General features: G+C 48.0%; 1 protein-coding gene across 5 annotated transcripts in view; it reads left to right on the top strand.

The window, feature by feature from the left end:
* Nucleotides 1–27,813, top strand: part of ATN1 (atrophin 1) — a 206,966-nt gene that overhangs the window by 105,202 nt on the left and 73,951 nt on the right. For 3 of the 5 annotated variants that reach the window (XR_014966892.1, XR_014966891.1, XM_085619840.1), the window contains exons 7-8: nucleotides 1,657–2,365; nucleotides 9,750–9,893. Coding sequence is in view for 2 of the 5 variants with exons in the window: in XM_085619840.1 (XP_085475966.1) it covers nucleotides 1,657–2,365; nucleotides 9,750–9,893 (853 nt within the window). In the remaining 3 variants the exon portion in view is untranslated. The remainder of the gene's footprint in view (nucleotides 1–1,656; nucleotides 2,366–9,749; nucleotides 9,894–27,813) is intronic. The other 2 variants (XR_014966893.1, XM_085619841.1) reach the window with 1 other exon arrangement.

Here is a 27,813-nt window from a genome sequence, read left to right as displayed (position 1 = left end):
GAAGGGAGAGAAGGTATCGTCTGTAGTTTCATTTTTAGAAAAGGTAGAACCATTGCAGGGTTCAAGCAGTTTGGTTTTGTCCCAGATATGAGGAAATAGTTGAAAAGAATGGTCAGTTAGCAACACTCTAGGGGTCACAACCATGTGGCCCTGGATGCCAGTTTAATTTACCACATAGGCCATAGCTGCAGGACATAAAATACTTTATTAACCTGCCTTTGTCGAAGCTGCATCCTCACTGGAAGTTCTGTGTCTTTGACTAGCTGCAGTTATATTGTTGAGCCACTTAAAATGTTTCTTCTTTTAATGTCAGTAGATTTTTATTAAGATTTTTGTTTTTTCTCCCCAAAACCCATGACATATAACATATAACATAACACATACATAAAACAATTAACAATTAACATGCACTCTGCATCGCTTGTTGTTACAGGGTCGCCCACTTTGTCTGTGTAGGTTAAGTTACAATTAGTCTATTTTGGCTATCTTCCACCCACTGCACTCTTATGGTTCATAGAAAGCACAGAGAGGGACAGGGGGCCAGAGCAAGAGAGAGAGAGGATGGCATAGAATGAGAGTTAGCGTATTCGCTATTGTCTAATGTGGGTTGCTATCCGGATAGTTCCACTGGTTCTATTCAGGGCGGATCATACGGGTCTAGGTATTTGTCCAGGGTTGCCCACATTTTCCTGTCGGGCTGTCTCCATGGTGAATCTCGTAGGGCCACTGTATCCGCTCCCTAAGGTATGTCACCCAGTTGAGCCATCCTTTAAACTTTGCCTTGGGGGTGTATTTCCAGTTATTGAGTACCATTTTTATTCCTGCTGTTAGAAGGAGGTCGAGTAGGTCACTGTCTTGTTGGGTGTCTGCATCTATCCTAATGAAAGCAGTTACTAGGGTGGCAAACTCAGTTTTGAGGGTACAACCTAGCATATTGTTTAAAAAGGCAAAAATCTTCTCCCAGAATGCCTTGACTTTGGGGCAGTAGTACATGAGATGGGCCAGGTCCCCTTTTCCATTGTTGCAGTTCCAGCACTGGTCATTGTGGTTCAGTCCCAAGGACGCCAAACGCTTGAATGTATTTCTGATTGGAATTGTTTACCACTTTTCTCCTAACTGTAGGTTCCTAACAGGATTACTGCTGATTTTTTTGGTTATCTTTTTTTATTTTACATCTTTGTTTGGTTTTGCACTAAAGAATATATATATATATATATATATATATATATATATATATATATTTATATTATAATTTCGAACTTGGCTCCTACAATGAGTAGCAAGCCTGGCATAGAGTAGTCCAGAGTCTATAATCAGACCAGCAGACGCCTAGTACTTTGTAAGGAGTAATCTCCAGGGAAATTTCTCCAAAGGCAGTGAAGGAACCCAAAACTGTGTGGTACTTGTCCAGGGTATGGTGCGCACGAAGTCGTGGTTGATGAGGATAACGGAAGCCCCATCACAGTGAACACAACTGAGATCCCCAGTGCTCATCTGTGTCTGATGTTCTTACTAGAATGTAGGGAGTTTTCTGTTCAAAGCATTCAATATGCAGGGATCCCACCTGCTGTTCCCCAGATATTACTAGTATTGTTCTATTCCATATTATTGCTTATTTTAATATTTTTTTTTTCTTGTTCTTTCGTAATGCTGCAGAAGATGTGCCAGGAGAGCAGGGTGGCGGAGTGCCAGCAGCTCAGCGTTGTATCTCATAGACCCACCTTTGAACAGGGCAGTGCTGTTGCTACAGTGCCCCCTTACCTTGGGCCGGACACTCCTGCACTTCGTACTCTTAGCGAGTATGCCCGCCCCCATGTCATGTCGCCCACCAACCGCAACCACCCCTTCTACGTACCACTGGGTGCTGTGGACCCCCTTTTGGCCTACAACATGCCAGCCATCTACGGAAGCGACCCAGCAGCCCGGGAACGTGAGCTGAGGGAACGGGAAGCTCGGGAGCGGGAGCTGCGGGACCGGGACCTGCGGGAACGGCTGAAGCCTGGCTTTGAGGTCAAACCCGGCGACCTGGACCAGATGCACCCTGTGCCCAGCAGCATTGAGCACTTCCAGCGCCACGGCACCCTTTCCCTTCCTTCAGGGCCTGGCCTGCATCCGTTTCCTTTCCACCCTGGGCTAGGGCCCCTGGAGCGAGAGAGACTAGCGCTGGCAGCCGGGCCAGCTCTGCGGCCGGACATGTCTTATGGAGAGAGGCTGGCAGCAGAGCGGCAGCACGCTGAGAGAGTGGCGGCACTCAGCAATGACCCACTGGCGCGGCTCCAGATGCTCAATGTAACTCCTCATCACCACCAGCATTCGCATATCCACTCACACCTACATCTGCACCAGCAGGATGCAATCCACGCAGGTGAGTTGTACTGCTACGCTGTAGCCACCATGCAGAGGGCTCACAAATATGACAGTTTTCCACCGCGTCTCTTGAGTCTGCTCTTGTCTCCATCCTTTTGGGTATCTGCCTCCTTAACCCAATTGACTGTTCCCCTTTCTATTTTTGACTTGTGTCTGATGGGTCATAATAGTATTTCCTTTTCTCTTTTCCTTCTGTCTACATAACTGTTTAGGGTTTCTCCTAGTTTGCCTTTTTCAAGCAACTGGCTTGGGGTGGTAGTGTGGGTGGAGAGGATACCCATCTCTTGCTGGACACTTATTTTTGGAATGCCTTTTGCTGCGCTCAGGGTTGTTGGTGAGATAGCAAAACACTCCCCTATTTGGATATCCTTGATAGCAACAGTCATGGCAGAATATTTACCATGTTTGGGGAGATCTTGTGCAGTGTATTAAAATACTTTTCACGAGTAGTCAGTGCTATTAGGGGTAGCCTGTGGGCTAGCATGACAGCTCTTCCTGCCATCACATGGGAAAGAGCTCTAGAAATGAGTTGTCTTGCTAGCCTCATCTCTTTATCAATGAGAAAAGTTACTTAGTAACTGTCTAAACTCTAATGTCATGATGTTTTACCTCAACTACTGATCCTGAAGAAAGTTTCCAGGATGTGCTCCATTTTCAAAAGCGGACACATATTTAAGCAAAACTGTGGCCCTGTAGAAGGTACCCAACGTGGAGAACCACCTGTTTGAGGCATATGAGCTGTAGATCGTATACTCGTGCATAGATCGCCATCTGGTGTTGGGCTTTGTTTTTGTCTTGGAAGAAGTCTTTGTAGTCACGAGGTAGGTGACTCCTCCTTAGGACGGTAGTGCGCGTGGGCATCAACTCCATCTCCAGATTGTTTTTTTTCCGCCATCGGGTTCGGATGTGATTTGCTGCGCTCCGGGTCGATATTGTTTTCGAATCTTCCTTTGACGCGCAATCCCTCTGCACTCGACGGTATTGTCTCGATCACGTTTCCCCTTCGACGCGCATCTTAAAAACAAACTTCTCGATCTTCGACACGGGCCTTTGGGCCTATCCGCTGCCACCACGCCTGCAGTCAATGGAAAGGACTCCTTTCAAAAAATGCCCCGGGTGTGGTGCTAAATTTCCACACGTGGATTTGCACAAGGTTTGTAATCTCTGCCTCTCCCGGGAGCACGAAGACCAGAACTGCAAGGCCTGTGCATCGTTTAGGTCGAAGAAAACCATCTGTGACAGTCTGGCTCAACGTCACAAAATGTCCAGGGGAAGCAGCACGGTTCCGGACATCTTCAAAGATCCCAAACCCCAGTCGGGGCAACAAGGTGATGAAGAGGATATCTCGGTCTCCGAGGCCGACAACTCTGGCGTCGAAGAGGAGACAATCACCCTGGCTCAGCGGTCCGTGAGAACCGAAACCCCTCTCCCAAGACCCAAACCTAAGGCTCCGGTAACACCCTCGCCCTCGGGTCGACACCGACAACATATCTCAGACGCCCCGCCCTCGGGCCCAGCTATGAAACCTAAAGACAAGCCTTATGGCTCGGGCTCGAGCCAGCCCCATTCCGGTGCCGAAAAGTCACCTTCGGCACCGAAGCACAAGACCAAAGATGTGCCACACCCTGCTTCGGAGACACCAAAGACAGCCCGACGCCGAAACACTCGGCGTTGAAACATACCAAAGATAAATCTTCGGAGCCGAAAAAATCTTCGGAGCCGAAAAAGTCATCGGAGCCGAAAAAATCTTCGGAACCGCAAATAAATGTCGGAGCCGAAAAAATCTTCGGAGCCACAAACTCCTACAACAAAAACTAAGGGATCCAAAGAACATTTTGACCCAAAGTCTTCGACATTGAAAAAAGACATTTCACCTACACAAGCTGTACCTGCTGTTTGGGATCTAAAACAAAAACTCTTTTTATTGACCCAGAGACTGGCTAAGTCGTCGCCAAGCCTCCAAAGAAGAGAAAACTGGACACTTCAGAGACACCTGAAATACCCTTAAAAAAGAAGGAGATGAGTACTAACACCTCTCCACCTTCTTCTCCTCCTCCAGCTGATCCAAATCCCTTAATTTCCCCAACACACTCCTCGCAAACCTTTTCACCTCAAACACCAGACAATGAGGATGATGATAATAATATGGGTAGGAATATAGATCCAGATGGGGATGATGATGATGCACATACCATCCCACACGATGTAGAACCTTGGGATGACTACAACACTGATCCCAACCCACATAATGACCCAGACCTCTATCCATCTAGGCCATCACCACCAGATGAAAATATTGGATTTGCGCATCACATCAATAGGGCTGCCCAATATCACGGGGTACCATTACACTCCAATCTCTTAGAGGAAGATTTTTTACCGGAAACCTTTGCACCCTCGCAAAAGTCCACGCACACCCTGCCAATGTTAAAGGGCATGCTCAAACACCCCCCAGGAGTTTTTAAGGACTCTGTCAGAGCCAGGATTCTTAACAACAGGATAGACAAAAAAATATAAGGCAGCCCCCAGTGACCCAGTTTACATTAAAGGTTGGGTCCCTTTGGTTTCTCTTGTGGTGTCTAATGCACGCAAGAGAGCAAATTCACAGAGTACAGGTGACACCCCTCTCCTGATAAGGAGTCCAAACTAATAGACGCATCTGGTAAACGTATTGCGTCACAGGCTGCAAACCATTGGCAGATTGCCAAGGCCCAAGCTCTATTGGCGAGATACGACCGGACTCACTATGATGAGCTGCAAAAGCTCATGGAACACCTTCCTGACCAGTACAAACAAAAAGCCAACGACCTTATACAAGTGGGGAAATTAATCACAAACCCTTCAATTAAATGTGCGCTTGACGCGGCTGATACCGCATCTTGGGCCATTAACACTAGTGTCTTGTTGCGCAGGCACGCTTGGCTCCGGGTCTCCGGATTCAAACAAGAGGTGCAATATGCTATTCTTAATCAGTCTTTTGATCAGGAGTATCTTTTCGGTCCCTCAGTTGACACATCTTTAGAAAAGATGAAAAAAGATACGGACACTGCGAAGTCTATGGGGGCCTTACAACTCCCTTCCCCTAGCAGTTCTTTTTGCCGCTCCTTCTACAGAGCTGGCTCCAAAACCATTGGCTTAGAACACCCATCTTCTTCCTATAAAAGCCCCACCCAAACATCCTCCAAAGGATACTTTCACTGGTGATACAAAGGCAACAATAATAAAGGAAGAGGTTGCGGCAACAATAACTGCAACTCCCCTACCACCAAACAGTGACTTCCCTGCGCTTCCCCCCGATCATCTCACTCCTGTCGGGGGACGTCTCTCACAGTTCCTACCTGTCTGGAATTCAATCACAACACAAGTGGGTAAGGCAAATTATCCAGTATGGTTATTGCCTGGAACTCACCTCTACTCCCCCAAACATTCCTCCCAGATGGCGTCCGATGTCCTCGGAACATCCGACACTTCTCAAATAAGAGGTTCTCTCTCTATTACAAAAACACGCAATAGAACCTGTCCCCTTGCCTCATCAAGGCACAGGGGTGTACTCCCTCTATTTCTTAATTCCAAAAAAGGATGGCTCTCTCAGGCCCATATTAGACCTCAGACCCCTAAACCTCTACATTCAGTCAGATCATTTCCACATGGTCTCTCTCCAACAGGTGCTCCCACTGCTTAAACAAGGCGACCTTCTCTCCACTCTCGACTTAAAAGACGCCTACTTTCATATTCCCATTCACCCCACTCACAGGAAATACCTTAGGTTCCTGGTCGATGGTCAACACTACCAATACGGGGTGACTACAGCACCCAGAGTCTTCACCAAGTGTCTCGCAGTAGTTGCGGCCCACTTACGAAGACAGCACATTCATGTCTTCCCTTATCTGGACGACTGGCTCATAAAAGCCAAGTCACACAACAGCTGTCTGCAACACACACACAAGACAATCCAACTGCTTCACAAATTGGGGTTCACAGTCAACCTCACCAAATCCCACCTCCAACCGTCCAACATACAACAGTATCTAGGGGCTACTATAGACCCTTCCAAAGCTCTAGCATACCCCAATGCAGTCAGGATAGGCGCCATACAAGCTCTAATAGCAACATTTCAGCCTCAACACTCACTACCAGCCCGAGTGTTCATGCAACTAATCAGGATGATGGCCTCCTGCGTTCTTATCGTCCCTTACGCAAGACTCCAAATGCTTCCCTTACAGGTGTGTTTGGCACGTCAGTGGAACCAGGCTCCGGGTCAGCTAACAGATCTGGTGTTGGTAGACGACCGCACCCATCGCTCTCTGCAGTGTTGGAACACACAAAACCTTTCCAAAGGGCGGCCGTTCCTCGACCTGGTTTCACAGATCGTGTTAACAGCTGACGTATCGCTCTCCGGATGGGGAGCTCATCTTCAAACCCATACCATTCAGGGCATGTGGACCCCCCAGCAAAAGCAGTTCCACATAAACTACCTAGAGTTGTTGGCGATATTCCTAGGGTTAAAATCTTTTTAACTTCACCTCCTAAACAAAGCTGTCCTAATCCGTACTGACAACATGACAGCAGTGTACTACATACAGAAACAGGGAGGAAGACACTCTCTGCAGCTTTCACACCTAGCTCAAATCATATGAAGATGGGCCATTCCGCAAAATATATATCTCCTTGCAGAACACCTCCCAGGGGTACAAAATCAGATTGCAGACCTGCTCAGTCATCAAACACAGCAGATCCACGAATGGGAACTTCATCCTCAAGTTCTTCTTCCATTCTTTCACATGTGGGGCCACCCAGAAATAGATCTGTTTGCCACACATCAAAACGCAAAATGCCCAACCTTCGCATCCAGGTACCCACACCCATTGTCCAAAGGCAATGCGCTATGGATGAACTGGTCAGGCAAATTTGCTTACGCTTTTCCGCCTCTCTCACTAATTCCATTTTTGGTTCGGAAGCTCAAACTGCACTCCCTCACAATAATCCTGGTTGCTCCAACATGGGCCCAACAACCATGGTTCACAACCCTCTTGGAGTTATCAGTAGTTCCTCATCAAAAGCTGCGTCTCTCACCTAAGCTTCTCACTCAGAACCATGGAGAGATAAGACATCCAGATCCCAATCAACTCAACCTTGCGATCTGGATCCTGAAGTCTTAGAGTTCGGCTACCTTAACCTCGCGCCAGACTGTATGGATGTCATTAAAGAAGCTAGACGTCCCACCACCAGAGCATGCTATTTATGTTTTTTTAAACCAATTTTTATTGGTTTCCTTTACAGCAATAGCAATCATGAGCCATGGAAAAGTGTGAGGGAATATGGTTACACCCCCCGGCTAAATGACATTCATCAGTTAACATGCAAGTCAGTGAGGTTCAACCACCAGAGCATGCTATGCAGCAATATGGAAACGATTTGTCATTTATTGCATAAATAACAAAATCAACCCACTATATGCTTCTATTCAAAGCATCATCTGCTATCTCTTGTATCTACAACAATGTAACCTAGCATATATTAGGTTACATCTAGCTGCAATAGCAGCTTATCTCCAAAACAGACAACACTTGTCTTTGTTTCGAGTACCCACTATCAAAGCGTTTATGGAAGGACTTAAGAGAATAATTCCACCCAGAGTTCTTCCCTCTCCAGTGTGGAACCTAAATGTGGTACTTACCAAACTCATGGGTCCCCCATTCGAACCTCTGCACAAATGCGAACTACAGTTCCTCACTTGGAAAGTTGCCTTTCTGGTCACCATCACATCTCTTAGAAGAGTTAGTGAGCTCCAGGCATTAACCATACAAGAACCATTTTTGCAGATCCATCATAACAAAGTGCTTCTTAGAACTAACCCTAAATTTTTACCCAAAGTCGTATCTGCCTTCCATCTTAACCAGTCTGTTGAACTCCCGGTATTTTTTCCTCAACCAAACTCAGTGGCAGAACGAGCTCTTAACACCTTAGACGTTAAAAGAGCAATACTTTACTATATTGAAAGACCTAAATCTTTCAGAAAGACCAAACAGCTCTTTGTGGCTTTCTCCCCGCCTCATAAAGGCAAACCCATCTCAAAAGCAGGGATTGCAAGGTGGATTGTTAAATGCATCCAAATATGCTATATCAAAGCCAAACGCACATTAACCATTCCCCCTAGAGCTCATTCCACACGCTAATTAGGGGCTTCTATGGCATTCTTAGGGAACATTCCCCTAGATGACATCTGTAAAGCAGCAACTTGGGCTACACCACACACTTTCATAAAACACTATTGTGTAGGTGTGCAAGCTAAACAACAAGCTAATGTGGGCCAGGCTGTATTAAGGACACTTTTTCAAACCACTGCAACAGATACAGGTAGCTACCGCTAAGGAGGTAACTGCTGTATAGTCTATGCACAAGTATACGATCTACAGCTCATATGCCTCGAACGGAAAATGCTACTTACCAGTATGCCTCTGTTCTTGACATGTAGAGCTGTAGATTCGTATATGCTCACCCGCCTCCCCAGATACCTCTATCTGTTCCAGTACTATCTTACTTAGATGCATTACATGGAAATCTTTTTCTATTTCTTACTAACTCCATCATAACCCTCCATGGCAAAACAATCTGGAGATGGAGTCGATGCCCATGCGCACTATCGTCCTAAGGAGAAGTCACCTACCTCGTGACTACAAAGACTTCCTCCAAGAAAAAAACAAAGTGCAAACATCCGAGCCCAACACCAGGTGGCGATCTATGCACAAGTATACAAATCTACAGCTCTACATGCCAAGCACAGATGCATACTGGTAAGTAGCATTTTCCTTACAGGGTAATAATTTTTTCTGTGCTGGAAAAAGAGGACTTCCAGTGCTTCTACCCTGCCTGTTCCTCTGTCACTCTTGACACTAAATACAATTGTACAATTGGTCGCAGTTCCACCCTTTTTTCATGTATTTTCTAAATGTTTTTCTTCTTGTATGTTAGTGAAGAATCATGGAGATCATCTGGACGAGTTTAGATATATTGTATTGTAGCAAAGAGCTTCATGTCCCTGAGAAGTGAGCAAAATGAACTGATCCTGAGGTCGCTTATTGGCGTGTATGGTTGGAACAGCGTGCTAGTTGTAGAGTGATCTGTGTGGGAGGTGTTGACTGATGTGCATGAGGTTTGGAGACATTCTCTAAACATAATGCAGCTTTGTCGCAGTGCCTAAGCATGATGTGGTGTGGAGTAGCCTGACACTCGATGCTTTACCCATTCAGATACCTACACCTTTTGGTGTTAATTTTTAAAGAAACTAGTTAAAGTTGTTTGAAGTTGTTTGAAGTACTTTCTAGATTGTGACATGTTTGCAGGTCTGCAGAAAGGTTTTATCTTGTTATTTTTCTTGCCAGCGTCGGCTGGAGTGCATCCTTTGATTGACCCGCTGACTCCCGGATCCCACCTAAACCGCATTCCTTACCCTACCGGGACCATGCCTAACCCTCTTCTGCAACACCCGTTACATGAGAATGACGTGCTTCGCCACCAGCTTTTCGGTAAGGTGTTCTTTGGGGAAACTGTGTTTTAATTAATGTTTTGCATCATAAATATTTCCTGGATTCACATGCTGTGCATTATTCTGCCATCTGTGTGTATTTTTAGGTCTCGCCTAGCGACGCAGCGCATGCATTGCTCGCTTGTGAGATCTATTGTTGTCGATTTAGCTTCCGAAGGGGGACAGGCGATGTGCACGTGTACGGCTCGCGGCTTTTGAGAACAACGCGCGCATGGCGCACTTTCACTTTCCATCCCTCCCTCCCCCCTCGGCTCCAGATCATCTCGGAAGCTCCCGGAGACCCTGCACGGCATCAGCAGTAACGCGCGCATGGCGCGCTTTCACTTTACCTCCCTCCCCCCGTCGGCTCCAGATGAAAGTATTGCTTTTTTGCACATTTCTCAGACCATAATCGCGTAGTGATCGGCACGAAAGGTAGGCTTTATTTAGAACTTTATTTACTTCAGGACGTGTTCCACATACCTTTCCTACAGTTCACATTGGACAGCGTTAATGTATGTCGAACACACGTGCAGCTATTGTGATTAACAAACGCTCGTTTTCACTTTGTAAACTTGAGCAGGAGGACAGATCCGAAAACATCTCCCGGTACCTTTCTAGCCGTACAAGCTTTACTATTGCACTCTTGTGAGCTGGGTAATAGCGAAACTATGAGAAAGCTGATGGTGAACAGATGTTAGTGAAACTATGGAGCGGGCAGCCGATGGCGAACAGTGCAGCTGCCCCCGTGTGCCCCATGGCCTACAATCACCTCGTGGTTTGGTTGGCATGGTTTGTTCATTCGTTCTGTCGCTTGTGACTGGAACTTGGTCGCTGCTGCTGGTGAATAGCGCAGCTGCGCTCCCTACTTGCTGAAATAAGTGAAACTGTGAGCAGCTGATGGTGCGTAGTGTATGTTCACCAATTTCCATAAGCACTGTCTGTCGGGAATGTAGTGACTGTGGAACGTGTAGTGCGAGGGGAGGGCAAAGACCGTGTTCTCAATGGGATTGGGCAGGGGCTGAAGGCAAAGAGTACAGTACATATATCCTTAGGAGAAGGCTGCCGAGGTGCTCTAGAGCCCCCCTGAGGGGGAAGTATAGTGCCGTCACCTGAGATCTCACTGCCTCTCCCGCCAAAAGCTGGGCGCTGCCCTCCACCCACCACCCGCCCCTTGTAGACCGCTGTCACACTGGCAGCTCTACGGGCCACCGCGGTAGCGACACTCTCCACCCTCCTTTCCAGTCCAGCTTTACTTTGAAAGGGGCACAAGACATTTTTACCCAGAAAGATTAATAGTGACACTGCGGCGGCGGCGCTGTAGCCATGACCGATGGATTTACACCAGCTTAATGCCATCTTCAGTGTAAGCGCCGCATAAGCCTCCAGAAGAACCGGCTGCCTTGTGCTTTTCATCTCTAGTTACAATCTGTGAAAGCAATGGAATGGGATTACACAGCAAGAAAAAGGGGGCCAAGGCCACTAAAGGAGGGACGAAAAAAACAAGGAAAAGGTGATTATACTGCTCTTTTTATATATAGAAACGCTTTATTTTTACTCTACAGAGAAATCTGGTCTGCGCCAGCATATTTATGTAGGCGCACTTTATTTGTAAGGGTAATCAGCGAACCTGATGTTTTTTCGGGCGTTGTTATATATTGCCCTCTGGTGGGTTATCCATGCTTTGCTTAACCACCCCGTTTAAACGCCATCTTATGCAAAGGCTGTAATTTATTTTTTACAGAGCTTTTAGCTTTATTTAAACAAATACGGTACATCTCGAATTTATTATAGTGTTTGTTCGCATGCTTGTTGAAGCGTTAACACTTAAGGAGTCGTATACGTGGGGTGCATCTGGTAAATGCCCTCGCTAGTAAATTGCTTTTCTTTTGTGTGAACCTCCCATTTGAGGCATTATCCAGTGTTCTGTTTGTTGCTAGTTCGTCCACTTGACTGGTGCCTTGTGCTCTCCAGTCTACATTGGCTTGGCGCATATCTCTTGTATACATGAGTGAGAGATCAGGATTTGTTTCAGTTTATAAGAAAGGTTGTTCCTTCCCGTTAAGTGACTATGTGGTGAAGTGCTTTTTTTGTGACTATACTATAGTTTTTTAAAATGTATAGTTACATTGCTAACGAACAGCTATTGCGACCTGTCAAATGTCCATCTGGCTTTCGTCTAATTAAGTATTTAGGCTCCCAAGACCAGGGTGTTCAGTACACAGAACTTTGTAGCTTAATGGTTTTGGTTGTTAGCTAGAATCTGTAGGTCCTGGCTGATATCGGTTTTCGGCCACAATTTTGTTCACAGGTACTCTGCAATGTTTAAAGGGACTTGTATTCGTACATTTAGCTGGGAAGTTTTTATATTACAAGCATTTTCAATGCAATAGGGCTCAGAATTTCAAAACTTTGACCTGTTGGTATAAATGACAATGCCTTTTATTATTGAAGGTTTTTTGAAACACATAATTAGAAAGCATTGTCATATACAATGCCAATGGCTCAAAATCTCCCAAAGGCGAGACCTATTATTCCAGCAAGAATAGAGGAGACCAGAGCAGTGTGTTTTTAGGCTTCTGAGTCAACAGGAGAGGCCTGGGAGGATCTTGTCACGGAATCACGAAGAAGGCATAGACTCATATTCCTTAAGACCATTGCCTCTATTCTATTCTATTCCTGTTCTCAACACTTCTATAGCACATGGCTACCCAGCGGGCCTCCCAGCACTCTAGGTCTTGTTGGGCTCTACACAGTACATTTTAGATGAACAGAAATGTACTAAGCTGTTTCTGGAAACTCAGTTCCTCCCTGTTCTTCCTTATTGCTGCTGATAGGGTGTTCCATGGTTTAGAGAGTAGATACGAAAATGAACATCCTCTAATCCTGTTTTTTTTTATTTTGGGGACAGAGAGAAATCCTCGAGTAGCAGAGTGCAATTATCTGCCAGGACAGTAGGGACGTATGAGATGTTGCAACAGTTGTGGTCCCTTCCTTTCAACGCCTGATGTGCTATATATATAGTGCCTTGAGCTGTATCCATTTGTACACTGGTAGCCAATGTAATGCTGCTAGTGAAGGAGAGACTAGTGACATTTTGGTATTCGCAGAAGAGTCCAAGCGCTGAAGTTTTTTTATCACTGATTGGGGGCTTCCAAGATGTAGTAAATTCCTATAGTCTAGACGTGTCCGAATCACACCCTGAATTACCACTCTCCGTGTGGAAGAAGGTAGCCACCCAAAAGCTTTTTTGAGCGTTCTCAGCATACCAAAACAACTGGCAGCTAATTTCCTGTCCTGGACTTCCATCGTAAGGTTATCTATTAGAACACCCAGACTTTTTACTGCCAATTTGGGGGACTGTTGTTCCGCATATTGTTATGCCAGCAGTTTTCTATCCAGATAGAAGGATTGATTGTTGCCAACAACAAGTACCTCGGTTTTGTCGCCATTGAGTTTTTAGCTATTGACGGACATCCATTCCAAGACTTGCTTTAAGCATTAGTTAAGTTGACAGGAAATGGCTGCTGTATCTGGCATAAGTGCGATAACGATTTGCGTGTCATCTGTATATGACACCATGGAGAAGCAATGTTAGCATATAATCTCTGAGAGTGGAAGGACATAGAGATTGATAGAGATTGAAGAGAGTGGGGCTTAAGGATGAGCCCTATGGTACCTACCTCTTTTAAAGGTTGGGAGGGGGAGAAGAAAGACCCCTCATACACTTGGAAGCTTCTACAATCCAAAAAGGAGGCAAACCATTTTAAGGCTGACCCAACAAATTCGGCCTCTTCGAATCTCTGAATTAAGATTGGACCATGTCAAAAAACGCACTTATGTCGAGCAGTATGAGTGCTGCTGAGTTATTGCGGTCAAGAATCTTTTTCAGTTGTTCGGTAGCAACCAGTGGTGGCTCTAGAGGACATTTCCACAAATAACTGTCATTAGGAGAGTACCAGACACATATGGGGTACTGTTAGAAGAAGAACAAACAGAAGTATGTTTCCTACTAGAAATCTTATTGCCTTCACAAAAAATAACCAATATGTTGCCAAGCATACTGGACAAGGGAATCGAGAAATACAGTCACTCCAGAAAAAACCCTATATACATGAAGACCAATGCCACTGCAGACTCCTATATAGTTATTCCAGCCAAAAAGAGAGCTAATGCCCCAGCATCTAGAGGCCCACCACCAGACAAGGACAGTTAAAGACTAGAAATGGTGGGAAGAAAATTAAGAGATTTGTCGCCACACCAAGGCAAGAAGTTAACTTCAGAGCCCTGTTCAACAGGCATGGAGTTCAGCAGTGGGAAGAGATAGAAGATCTGATTAAATCTTTAAATATCAGTGCAAGCAAATGGCACAGGCTGTTATCTACCAGGGAAAGTCAGTTCTCAATACATCGTTCTGATGGATACTTGCTACAGCAGATTCCCCACCATGTGAATGCTCCCAGACGTCATACCGATTCAGAAATTTTTCTCAGCATTGCTTCAGCACATCGGTAGGTTGTGTCATGACGCGATGCTGAAGCCACATGCGCACTGATGTCAGTTCCCTTTTATTTTTGCGTCTTCGGACGTGAATTTATTTGTTTGTTGCTGAATCTTCTTTACAGTGTTCAAGGACCACGTCCCCTCCAAAGGCCACAGGGTTTAACCCTTGCAAGCAAACATATATCTGAGATAGACCACCGCCTGATATGTCTCTGGGACCTGGGGTCTTTACATGACTTCAAGGCTTGCATGGACTGCACCAGGATGAAACCCAAAGCGATCCAGGACTGCAAACCATGCTCTATGCAGCCAAACACTGTTGGAGGACACAAAAGGTTGGTCCCGGTCAAAGTTGAGGACGAAGACTTGTTTCCATTCTTGAGGTCCTTCCTGTGAAAGGTCCTCTTCCTATTCCAAGTCATCAGGTAAGTCTAAATCAAAAGAGAATTATTGGAAGTCAAAGCATGACTCTATCACTCTCGTCAGGAGACGCCGCAGCAACTTCAAGGTGCCTCTCAATCTTGGTCCTGGTCTCCTATCACAGAACTAGTTCCACAGCGACAGCGCAACAAGTTGAAGCCTTCAAGGAGGCCAGGTTGCCCACTGAGCAGAGGAGGCCTCCAGTTGGATAAAAGTCAGTGGGTTTCTCGACTCGGTTTGTGCTATCTAAACCCAATGCGGGGTCTACCATGACTCTGGGCCAACACTCAACCCAACTTTAAACCCGGAACTACAATCATCGCTGGTGCCATGCGTATTTACACCTCCACCAATGTAACTAGAAGAATTATTATTATCTGATAGAGATTTCTAGCTGCAGATTCCTTACCTGAGAATTATCCCCCGGTGTCAAACCGGATCCGGAAATTCTTCGTAAGCAGTACCGCAGCACACCGGTAGGTGGCGTCATTCGGCTCCATGTGGCGCCAGCCTGCACTGGAAGTGATGTGCGCGGTTCCTATATAGGCGCCACCCCAGCGTGCTGGTATCGGTTCATTTCTTTTCATGCCAGTCAGCGCAGATCCACAGAGAGCTACCGCTGGTCATTTTTTGACTGAACTTTTTGACTCTTAGTCGAAGTCTTTTGAGATTTTTCTCCCGGGGTGGCAGGATGTCAACTAGGAAGTCCGGCTTCAAGCCCTGCAGCGCTTGTCACCTGCAGATGTCGATGACAAACCTACACCTTGTTTGCCTGTGGTACCCCGAGCGCGACCCCGGCTCGATGACCTGCGTCGATTGCCGCACTATGCACCTCAAGGACTCAAGCTGCTAGGCGCCCGACGTGTGGTGCAATGACAGTCTTGAACCTGTTCGAGAGGAAGGTCCTGGGATCTGTTGCAGAGGTCAAGATCGTAGTCGCACTCCAAGTCATCTTCAGGTAAGTCCCACAATCTCAAGAAGAGTAAGAAGTCGGAGAGGTGTTCGCCCCGTCTATTGAAGTCATTCGACGAGGCGAGGGAGCTACGTCATTCAAGGCATAGCTCCATCTTTGAACCTGGGCTGGCTCCACACCTCCACAAGTTTATGGGAGCTGGAACGACCCCTGCCCAACTTCATGTGCTCTATGAGGCCATGCACCTCATATTTGGGTGGCCCATTCCTCTGGTGCGCCTTCAGGCCCTGTGTGTTTGAGAGGGGCCCAGCCCCGTCTGGTTCTCCGCATTCAGTTTCGCCTCCGACTCCAGTTGGGCATGTTGGATCCACGGATGGATCTGGACAGGCACCAGTCATACAACCTCGACCTTCCCCGGCACTGGTCCCGATGTCGATGCTCCCTGCGCTGCCGTCCCCATTCTCATCTCCGACTATGACAGAGCTGGAAGGGCATCATCTGACTCTGATGCCAACTGGAACCATGCCTTCCAGGCCGTAGCCAAAGCTCCATTGCTATGGTCTGGGACTCAGGAAGAACTGGGAGGGGGGTCGCTGAACCCTGAAAAATACCAGCTCCTAGACCCTAAAATGGAGTGGTGTGAGAAATTGGCAGACATCAGCAAACTCAACACCTCTCCAGATACTGGCATGATCTCTCCCCCTACCATGGCTACGGAGGAGGGGGATTCTTTTGCTATCGCTATGAGAAGGGCGACTGAGGTACTGACCATATCCTATCCTCAGTGGCTGTCAAGACTAACGTGGCCTCCTAGCCAACGGCAGTCCACTTTTTGCTTGTTTTGTGGCTACTGGAAGGGGTTCCAGCTGTGTCTTTACCAGCTGAGCCACCACTGTGCATAAGTTTTCCAGCCTCTACGTGGCGGGGACGCAGTACCCACAGACCCCAAGGGTTGGGCAGCCAGAGATCGGGCAAGGAAACCACTCCCCTGGCAGCCGCAGCCCCCCAAACCCCTTTAGTTTGCCCTATTACCATCATGGACACCCAGTGGGAGGCAGGATATGCCATCACCTGCTCTGCTGGAGACCTGTAACACCCCATTCATGACTACCCCTCCACGTACTTGCCAACCACTTGCAACAGGCTCAATGAGGACCATCACTCCTTGCTGTGGCAGGAAGCGACAGCTCTCTTGGCCAATAGAGCCATAGAGAGGGTGCCTACGCCAGCAGTAGGTCATGGTTGTTATTCCCACTACTTTCTGGTGCCCAAGAAGGATGGAGGCCTTTTCCTTTCCTAGACTTGCGCCCTCTCGATTTCTTCCTCAAGGAGGAGAAGTTCAAAATTCTCATGCTTGCTCAAGTCTTATCTGCCCTGGACCCGGGAGATTAGTTGGACTGTTGGGCGCATACTTCCACATTCTTGTCCTGCCTGCCCACAGGCGTTACCTGCGGTTTCACAGTGGGCCTTGAGCATTATTAGTTCGCCCAGCTTCCTTTTGGCCTTACCAGCAACCCTCAGGTGTTCATCAAGGTGATGGCAGTGGTTGCAGCTCATCTGCAGAGATCAGGGGTGCCAGTCTTCCCTTATCTCTACAAGTGGCTGTTGAAGCCGGGCTCGTCCCAGGCTGTTGTCTTCCACCTCCAGACTACGGCGGACCTCCTTCACTCATATGTGCCGTAGTCAGACCTTACTCCCTCTCATATACTCCCTTTAATTGGAGCTGTTCTGGTCTCGGTACAGTTTTGGACTTATCCTCCCGAATGGTCCAGGATATTCAGGCTATGATACTGATGTTTAAGCGTCTATCCTGCATTTCGGTGAGACTGACTCTGAGGCTGCTGGGCCTCATGACATCCTGCATCCTGCTTATCACACAAGCCCACTGGCATATGCGGGATCCTTGATCTTCCCGTGGATCTCTCCCAGCATGGTCCAGATCTTGGAGGGAACTGCAAAAGATCTGCAGTGGTGGTGAACGAACCGCAATTGTGTCAGCAGCAGATCCCTCTCCCTTCCTGTCATAAGCTTTCTCTGTATAAACTATGCAATATAAGTAGAATGTTCTGAAATGTGGCAGGTAGAGAGAGATTATCACTGGCTAAATTGTGGTGCCAAAGAAGCATGAGCTTGTAAGCAAAGCTGCTCTCATTCACCGAAGGTGACATGCTTGCTTCATCATCTGGCATTTTCCTGGCTACCATGCCCTTGGTACCATAGACCCCCCCTTACAAGGGATTTACATGTAGGCCAGAGATCCAATTGTGGAAACAATGGTACAGGCTAGGGAAAGAACACAGGGACCCAGGGCGCACTCAAAAAGTGTACCAGGTATCTGGCAGAACGTCAAGGGGCAACCATGTAGAAAGGAAACTTCCCCAACCAGATCTGACTTTGAAGACAGATGCGTCACTCCTGGAATGGGGCTGCTATCTGGGAGAGGTGGAGATCAGAGGCCTCTGGTGTCCAGCGGAATCCACATCAACCTATTTTAGCTCCGGGCGATCGATCTGGCATTAAAAGCCTTTTTGCCCTCCATCAAGGGAAAGCAAATGCAGGAGTTCACGGCCAACACCATCACCATGTAGCACTGCAACAAACCGGTGTCAAGAGGCACTACATCTCTGGACGTGGCTGGAACGTCAGGGTATTTCCCTTGGGGTTCAACACCTGGTGGGCTCTCTGACAGAAAATCTCAGCCGAAGATGCCTACCGAATCACGAATGGCGTCTCCATCCGGAGGTGGTGCAAGGTCTCTTTCGGCAGTGGGGAGAGCCTTGGTTAGATCTGTTTGCTAATGCCTAGAACGCACTGTCAACAGTTCTGTGTGCTGAAATTTCCAGGCTGCTCTCGATCTAAGACGCTTTCCGTCTTGAGTGGAGTTCAGGCCTCCTGTATGCTTTTCCCCCTGTATGCTTTTCCCCCCCATACAACTCCTGCTCAGAGTTCTCAAGAAGATCAGGAACGACTGGGCCTAAGTCATCCATGTGGCTCTGAACTGGGCTCAGGGAGTTTGGTATCCCGAGCTGTTATGCATGGCCATTGGTCCTCCAATCAGACTGCCTCTTTGGTAGGATCTTCTGTCGCAGAAGCAGGTTCTCTACCCGTATCTATCAACACTCTGCCTTCATGTTTGGAGATTGAACGGCCACAGTTGACAGCTTTTGACCTTCTGCTAGAAGTCTCCACTATTACCTTGGCAGCCAGGTGTGCCTCCACCAAGACCGTATGTGCCTGCCTATGGGGCAAGTTTGTGGCATATTGACACGTTCAACCTCTTTCTTCTCCCCTCTGTCAGGTCATTCTCTTTCTCCTTTTTCTTGCCCAGCAGGGCTCTGCTCTGGGCACCCTAAAGGACTATCTGTCTGCCATCTTGGCCTTTTTGCAGTTGCCTGATCAGCCACCCCTCTTCAAATCCCCTCTTGTAAATAGGTTCTTGAAAGGTTTGCAATATGTTTTCACCTTCGCCCTTCTTCATGCCTCAGTGGGACCTTAATCTGACCTTAACTTTTCTGATGTTTGCTCCCTTTGAGCCATTCCATAATTGTCCTTCAAGCTTTGTCATCCAAGCCTCTGTACTTGTGTACTTGAACATCTACCCAGACAAGCTGGTTCTTCATGCTAGAGCTTCTGCTGAAAGTTGTCACTCCCTTTAATGTAGGCCAGTCCATCACCCTGCCTACCTTTTACCCTCCACCACATCCCTCCAAGGAAGAGGAGCGACTTCACAGTCTGGATCAAAAAGAGCATTGTTGATCTATCTTGACTGCACGTAAGAGTTCTGGGTGGGTGATCAGCTCTTTGTGGGGTATGTTGGGCTCTGTGCAGAAACAGACCATCTCCTGATGGGTCGTGCTCTGCTTTAAAATCTCTAAGCATTTGGCCAAGAAGCAAACCCCTGAGGGCTTGCAGGCTCATACCACCAAGGCTATGACCACTGTGTTAGCATGTGGACATCTGCCAGGCGGCAACGTGGGACTCTAAAATACTGCTGCCTGGACAGTCATGTCTTTTGAGATGGGCACTTTGCCCGTTCGTTCATGCAGGACTTTATGATGTGAAATTGTTCTGCATACCCACCTGGGAGGTATTGCTGGAGTATCTATTTTAAGGTAAGGAATCTGTTTGCTCACAACAGCACCTCCCTACTCCTAAGGCCTTTTTCCCTGTCCTGAGAGCTTGTTCACATCTCAGTCTGACTTATTCAAATGCTGATTACTGGCTGGTAGAGCAACATGCAGATTATCTTCCACGAACTTCAGGTAACCCAGTGTATTCCTGTGAAACATTCAGCCTTGCTACAGTGAAAATAGCTTTTGGGCCATTATCACTGTAAGGACATGTAAAACAGTAAACTTTTAAACTTTTACATGTCTTACGTTGAAATATTATGCACCCTGCCTTATGGGCAAAATACCTACTTTGGGGTGACTTCATTATTTAAACACCATGTTCGAGGCATATGAGCTGCAGATTATACACTGTGCATAGATCGCCATCTGGTGTTGGGCCCGGATGTTTGCAGTTTGTTTTTCCTCTTGGAAAGTCTTTGAAAGTCACGAGGTCGGTGACTCCTCCTTTGGTTCGTATTGCGCATGGGCTTCGGCTCCATCCTCAGATTGTTTTTTTCCGCCATCGGGCTCGGATGTACTACTTCGCGCTCCGGTTCCGAACTTTTCCAGTTCAACGATCGACGCAAAATCCTCGCTCATCGAGATCCTTCAGATAATAAATCATCTTAATCACCTTCTCTTCGACACTTCTTCGATTCCGGTCGTCGACGGCGGCCTTCGGGCCTATCCCGGCTCCGGTCTCGGCTGATGGAAAGAACTCCCATCAAGAAGTGCCCTCGATGTGGGTCCAAATTCCCCACACCGATCTTCATGAGGTGTGCAACCTCTGCCTCTCCCCTGAACACGAGGCTCGAGACTGTCCCGCCTGCAAGTCTTTTAGATCCAAAAAGACTATTCGAGATCGAAGGGCCAGACGCAACATGGCGCACTCCTCGACCTCCGCTCCAGTCGACATCTTCGGGGAAGACGTCGAAGCTCCGGGACAGCAGAACATCGAAGAAGAGGACGACGACCTCGTCAGTGCTTCCGAGGCCGACGACTCAGATGTGGAGGACATCACCCCGGCGCAGAGGGTCGTGAGTACTATACCCCCTCCCACACCCACGCCGATACCCAAAAAGGCTTCGGTCACGCCTTCGCGCCTAGGCAAGACCAAGGACACTGCTTCTAACACCCCACTTTCGGGCCTGGTAAAGAAGCCTATTAAGCCTTCCGGCAGCTCGGGCTCAAGCCAGCTTACCAGCGGTACCGAAAAACACCCTTCGGCACCGAAGAAAAAATCGGCCTCCACCTCCACACCGAGCCCAGCACCAAAGCCCTCGGTGTCGAAACCCGCCCTCTCGGTGCCGACCAAACATCATAAGGCCCTCGGCGCCGACACTCCCGTGCCGAAGCCTCTCTCGGCACCGAACAAAAAATCGGAGGTCCAGAAAAAGCACGGCATAGACAAGCCTAAAAAGCCGTCGGCCCTGAAAACCTCGGCGCCGACCGAACAACCAGTGTCGCAAGAACTTTTCACACCGGATCCTCTGCAAAAGACACTTACCAAGGATCCAAAAACTGGACATTTGACACTGTCTTCAAAAAAGAGACACTTGGACAAACCAGCTCCACCTCCACCTCCAAAGAGGAAGGACACTGCTACCTCTCCCTTCAGAGTGCCTTCCCCACCTCCTCCACCCTCCCCACCTTCACCTTTTCCACCCCTGCCTCATCGCTCTCCAACCCTGTCTCCAGACCAGGATGATCAAGGTGACCCTTACGATCAGACGAGCACGCGCAGCCACAAAATTGACGAACCATTTCTTGGAGAAGGGCCACCCATGTGAAGCCATCCAATGGACTATTCTGGAAACAAACTCCAACTGGAGCTGTAAGTCCCTCCTCAGACAAGAACAACGCTGGGTCCATCGCCTACACACTGACACACTGGGCCTGAACGATGACATCCCGTGGTCAGAACTTTAAGACTGACCCCCAGGGCAACCACTGTGTCCAGTACCCGCCTTTCCCATCTTCCTCTGGACTATACGTCTGTCTTTGCACGCATATACTATTGGAGACCCTCGTCTCGGATTACAACATCTGTAAGGCGGACGTGTGACCCCGGATCACTGTCTACCTATACCCTTATCTTCATCCTACTCCCTTAACCATTCTTGGCTTTAGACACACGTCTCTCAACCACCAATGCCGTGGGCTCCACGACGTGTTAAACGACACTCTCTCGATCACCACGTGAGTGCATGTACCTTTAATTGATGAGCACTTAATCCACGCTCTATTTTAACCACTATTCAGCCTCCACTTGAATTGCGTCGTACGTCACAGCTCTTAACATACGCAGACACTGTTTTTTAATTTCCACGCATGCGCGAGACTGTCTGGGCAAGTGTCACACAACACGCATGAGCGTCGAGATCTCTGGAGACACTACTCCTCGCGCCAAACCGGAAACGGGCACCTCCCCACTCTCACTAGCCCACCGCATTTAAATACAGCGTATCTGCAACTCACAATCCACCTTCGAGCTGGCGTCTGGACTGGGCAGGTTTCCAGTGCCGTCACCTGAGTAACCCGTGAGTATTCTACAGAAGTTCCACCTACCTCCCCGCACAAAGTAAGTCTCGACATTACGAGTGTGACCTAGGCTATGTAATTTCTCATGCTATTTCCACTCCTTGTACTTCCTCCCTCCTCCCCTGTGGGTCCTGCTGAACTGGAATTCGTTCCCCTTGCCTACAGCCCTAGATGGTGTGGGCATCCTACGCCGCAGACTCATGGAGAAACACTTACTCCTCTTTTAGGTAAGCTCGCATTCCCGACGCTTCGGTTGGGGGCTCGGTAAACTTTGAACCGGGAATATATATTTTTAGCGGTACGCACTCACGAGCGTGATTTTTTACCCCGTGTTTGAGCCTGCGTTGGATGGTCTTGGAGTGTGCTGGTTTGGCCTCTGCCTCCGTGCCCACCCGGCTCATGTTGCAGGGGCCCGACTTCCCTCCGCACACCCAGTGACAGCTGACGCTGTGTAAAATGCACGCATACCTTGTACACCGTGTGTTTATCTGCCTCCACCTCTGTCATGTCCGGAATGTCTGTTTCTTTGATACCTGGAGCGCTGTGCGGGGACAAGTATGCTCCGCCTTTGCCATGTTGTTCCGTAGTGTATGTTTCTGCGGTACCCGGTGCGCTGTGCGGGGACAAGTGTGCCCCGCCTTTGCCATGTCAGTGGCCTGCACCTTAAAAACATGCTTTTTTCCTTTGTCTTCTCTCTCTTCTCTTTTACAGGTCAGTTCCAAAGGGGGCATAACATACTGGTTTTTACACACACTACCTATGGAGGTAATCTAAACCGTCTTCCCCCCCTTCCCTTTAATAGCGAGAGGGCTAATATCACCCTACCCGCATTTTTTAGTCTGTGCACTATTCACATCTCACCACCACCACTGGTCCTGATGAAACGCCAAGGATCACTGTGACCACCCAAGGCGTGAAACATGTCGACCATCCTCCAAGTTATCCAGACACATAACGTCTCGACAGATAACTATTAACCTACGGGTTTTTTACTATACCAAGGATATCTCTTTATTAAATGATAACTTGTTTGGTATCCTTAGGCATTTTTAAATTCACATAGCACACACTCTTTGCACTGCTCACTTTGGTACTTCCCTTCCACATACCCGCATGCATCCATCGGCAGTTCTCTAAAAGATCTCCGCCAAAGAGACCCTTCGGGGGACCCGTAGGGCATTGCACCGCCGGCCCGACGAGGAGCAAACGCCCGATGATGAAGCATGACATCCTTCGGGGTGTGTGAGGGCAACAAGAGACAATAACGTGTCTCCCCTGTCACCCATAGTACCTAAACCCTGACCCAATCCTCTTCTTCTTCTGTCTCACCTCTATTTGCGGATGACGGTCGCTTCTTGACCTGATTCCCCTTGGAACAGTGCCTCTTTTGTGATTACAAGATTTAAATTTTTGGAGCATAGGCACTGGACCATCATTTAGCTCCTGGTCCCCCCCTCTTTTTTGATATAGTATTAAGCACGGCGGCTCAGCCGAGGGACCCTCTCTCTCTCTCTCTTCCCATCTCTTCCCCCTCTCTCCTCACTCCTCACGGACATGTCACTATCCACGATGGGGGATAACCTAGGCCTTAGCTTTGGCGAGGATCTAGTAGCAGAGATCCTAAGAACCCCGTCACTACTAGATGGTGACGGTAACACGGCCTGTACAAGTACGCAAGGAGACTGGAATTCATTGGCATCCCTTAAAAAACTACAAGTAAAGATCGCCCTCCATGGATCGGTCTTGACTGAATACTTGAGAGCCAATGCAGCACCCAATGGATTGCTGGTACGGACGGCACCAAGAATTTTCCTGGAAGACCTTGTGTTCAGAAGAGAATGGAGTCAGATAGCATGGAAGTGCACCCGTGACTGGATCGTTTTGATCATTAGCACGGCTAAACGCTTATCTGAGGCTCTGGTTATTAAAATTAACATTGCTGAGAATGGCCTAAAAACGGGCATTAGCATTTCGGCATATAAGACCCGTTTGGCGGAGATTAACTCCGAGATCTCCGACCATCGAGACTACCTGCTCAACCAAAAGATAACCAAATTACAAAAGGACCTCAAAAGATTCGACCGGGAAAAGATTTATCCGTACACTAAAGAGGACTTCCAACCCACAGAGAATGATACAGTCTCTGATGATGGCTCCTCTACATCTAACCAATCAGGCCGGTCCTCTGGCAGCAACTCGAGCAACCAAAGTTGGGGCCGACGCTCCAACCAACAGGGCCTACTACCTCCACCAGGTTTGCCACCATTCTACGGGTTCCATGCCCAACCATTTCCACACCCTGGACCTATGTGGTACCCTCCCTACGGCCCACCCCAACCGGGATTCCAGCAACCTTTCTTCCAAACCCCTCCACCTCCTTTTCAGAACAGAGGCAGGGGCAGAGGCAGAGGAAGAAGAAGAGGCAACAAACAAGTTCAATGGCAAGACCAGAACAACCAACAGAGGACAACCAGGAGTATGACTCAGCAAAAAAACTGATCGTTAACCTTTCTACAAAAGTACTTAATCCTGACGAGGTGGAAGCACTGGAACTAGGTCTGGGCTTTGTTCCTACCCCTAAAGAGGACAACTTTAGACTTAATGAAGAACTTCATCAACTTTTTCGCAAAGTGAGATTGAGGTCGTTTTTCAAGGACACGGAAATACCAGCACAGGACGACACAGGTTTGAGACCCCCCTCCAGGTTTACCCCCACCACGGGGATGGTTCCACCGGAGGTTCTCACCTTTGAAAAAGCAGTCCTGAAGGAAATTAACCTCCTAAGACCACCCAGGACTTTTAACAACTTTTCGAGAAAACTACGAGACGCGGTGACGTCCCTCAAAAATGACGACACCATTGTTATCAAACCGGCGGACAAAGGGGGTGCCACAGTGATTCTCAATGCACAGGACTATGACCGGGAATGTTGTCGCCAATTAAGCAATAGAGAATACTATGCAATCTTGGAGACCGACCCCACAATGACGTTACTGGGGCAGATCCGCATTCTGGTCAACGAAGCCTCCTTGGAAGGATGGATTACACCCAAAGAAGCAGCTTTTTTGGTAAACTCGACACCGACAATGCCTTACTTTTACATCCTCCCTAAGATCCACAAGGGGGTCTCCCCTTGTCCAGGCCGCCCGATTGTCTCAGGGATTGGGTCCTTACTGGAGCCTCTCAGTCAGTTCTGTGACTTCTTCCTGCGCCCTTTGGTCCAAGCTACACCTGCATACCTCAAGGACACCCGGGATGTCCTCAACCTCATCCAGAACATCAATGAGGAGAACACCGAAAACATAAATCTACTACTCACATTCGATGTTGAAGCACTGTACACCAATATACCACAAGGTGCTACCATCGAGGTGGTGAGTAACCTCCTGCAGGAATCCGAGCTCCCTACTCAGACCCCGGCAACCTTCATCGCAGCACTTATCACATTGGCACTTACCAATAATTTTTTTATGTATAAAACCACCATCTACCACCAGGTTCAGGGTACCAGCATGGGCAGCACCTTCGCGCCGAGCCTGGCGGGCCTATACATGTCCCATTTCGAAACAACTCACATTCTTGCGGACACTAACCCTTTCCAACAACACCTGGTGACCTGGAAACGCTACATTGATGACATTCTGGTCTTTTGGAATGGTCCCTTAGCCTTGACTAAAGACTTTTACAATTGGATTAACAACCTAGATCCGCATCTCAAGTTCACCATGACAACTAGCAAGGAAAGGATTGCCTTCCTGGACCTTTCCATCAGCCTTGAGAATGGAGCACTACACACCAATACTTATAAGAAAGATACGGATTGCAATAGCCTCCTGAGCTTCAAAAGCCATCATCCGAAAGCCCTGAGGGAAAACCTTCCCTACGGGCAATTCTTGAGAATACGACGCAACTGTAGCAAAACACAGGACTTCGAACTACAAGCCAAGAACTTAGCAGAAAACCTTAAGCAAAGGCATTACCCTCAACAGGTAATCAAGCAGGCCAAAAGGCGGGCCAGAAATAATACCCGTGACGGCCTCCTGGAGACAAGGGAGCCAAAAACCAACAAACTGATCACATGCGTAACCACCTTTACCCCACTCTCCAATCAACTGAAGAAGGTCATCAGTCGCAATTGGCACATCATTAACAGCGATAACCTGAACATTCCAGCGCCCCGCTTTGCTTTCAAAAGGACAGAGAACCTTAGGGATCAACTTGTTAACACCAGACCCCGGCCTGCACAGATGACGAGAGAAAATACCCTCTGGAACCTTCCAGCCGTCAGAGGTCACTATCCATGCGGCTCATGTGGCGCATGTGCTTCCACCCAGCACACCAAAGTACTACAACTAGGCAACATTAGATGGGAACAACGAAAACATACGAATTGCAATACCACGAATTGCGTATATCTAATCTCATGCCCCTGTACCCTCTACTATGTAGGGATGACGACTAGAGCTATCAAGAAAAGGATCAGTGAACACAAAAGTACGATCAGACGAGCACGCGCAGCCACAAAATTGACGAACCATTTCTTGGAGAAGGGCCACCCATGTGAAGCCATCCAATGGACTATTCTGGAAACAAACTCCAACTGGAGCTGTAAGTCCCTCCTCAGACAAGAACAACGCTGGGTCCATCGCCTACACACTGACACACTGGGCCTGAACGATGACATCCCGTGGTCAGAACTTTAAGACTGACCCCCAGGGCAACCACTGTGTCCAGTACCCGCCTTTCCCATCTTCCTCTGGACTATACGTCTGTCTTTGCACGCATATACTATTGGAGACCCTCGTCTCGGATTACAACATCTGTAAGGCGGACGTGTGACCCCGGATCACTGTCTACCTATACCCTTATCTTCATCCTACTCCCTTAACCATTCTTGGCTTTAGACACACGTCTCTCAACCACCAATGCCGTGGGCTCCACGACGTGTTAAACGACACTCTCTCGATCACCACGTGAGTGCATGTACCTTTAATTGATGAGCACTTAATCCACGCTCTATTTTAACCACTATTCAGCCTCCACTTGAATTGCGTCGTACGTCACAGCTCTTAACATACGCAGACACTGTTTTTTAATTTCCACGCATGCGCGAGACTGTCTGGGCAAGTGTCACACAACACGCATGAGCGTCGAGATCTCTGGAGACACTACTCCTCGCGCCAAACCGGAAACGGGCACCTCCCCACTCTCACTAGCCCACCGCATTTAAATACAGCGTATCTGCAACTCACAATCCACCTTCGAGCTGGCGTCTGGACTGGGCAGGTTTCCAGTGCCGTCACCTGAGTAACCCGTGAGTATTCTACAGAAGTTCCACCTACCTCCCCGCACAAAGTAAGTCTCGACATTACGAGTGTGACCTAGGCTATGTAATTTCTCATGCTATTTCCACTCCTTGTACTTCCTCCCTC

Source organism: Triturus cristatus, chromosome 7, assembly GCF_964204655.1.
Source record: "Triturus cristatus chromosome 7, aTriCri1.1, whole genome shotgun sequence".
NCBI lineage: Eukaryota > Metazoa > Chordata > Amphibia > Caudata > Salamandridae > Triturus > Triturus cristatus.
This window is presented reverse-complemented; position numbering and strand designations above follow the sequence as displayed.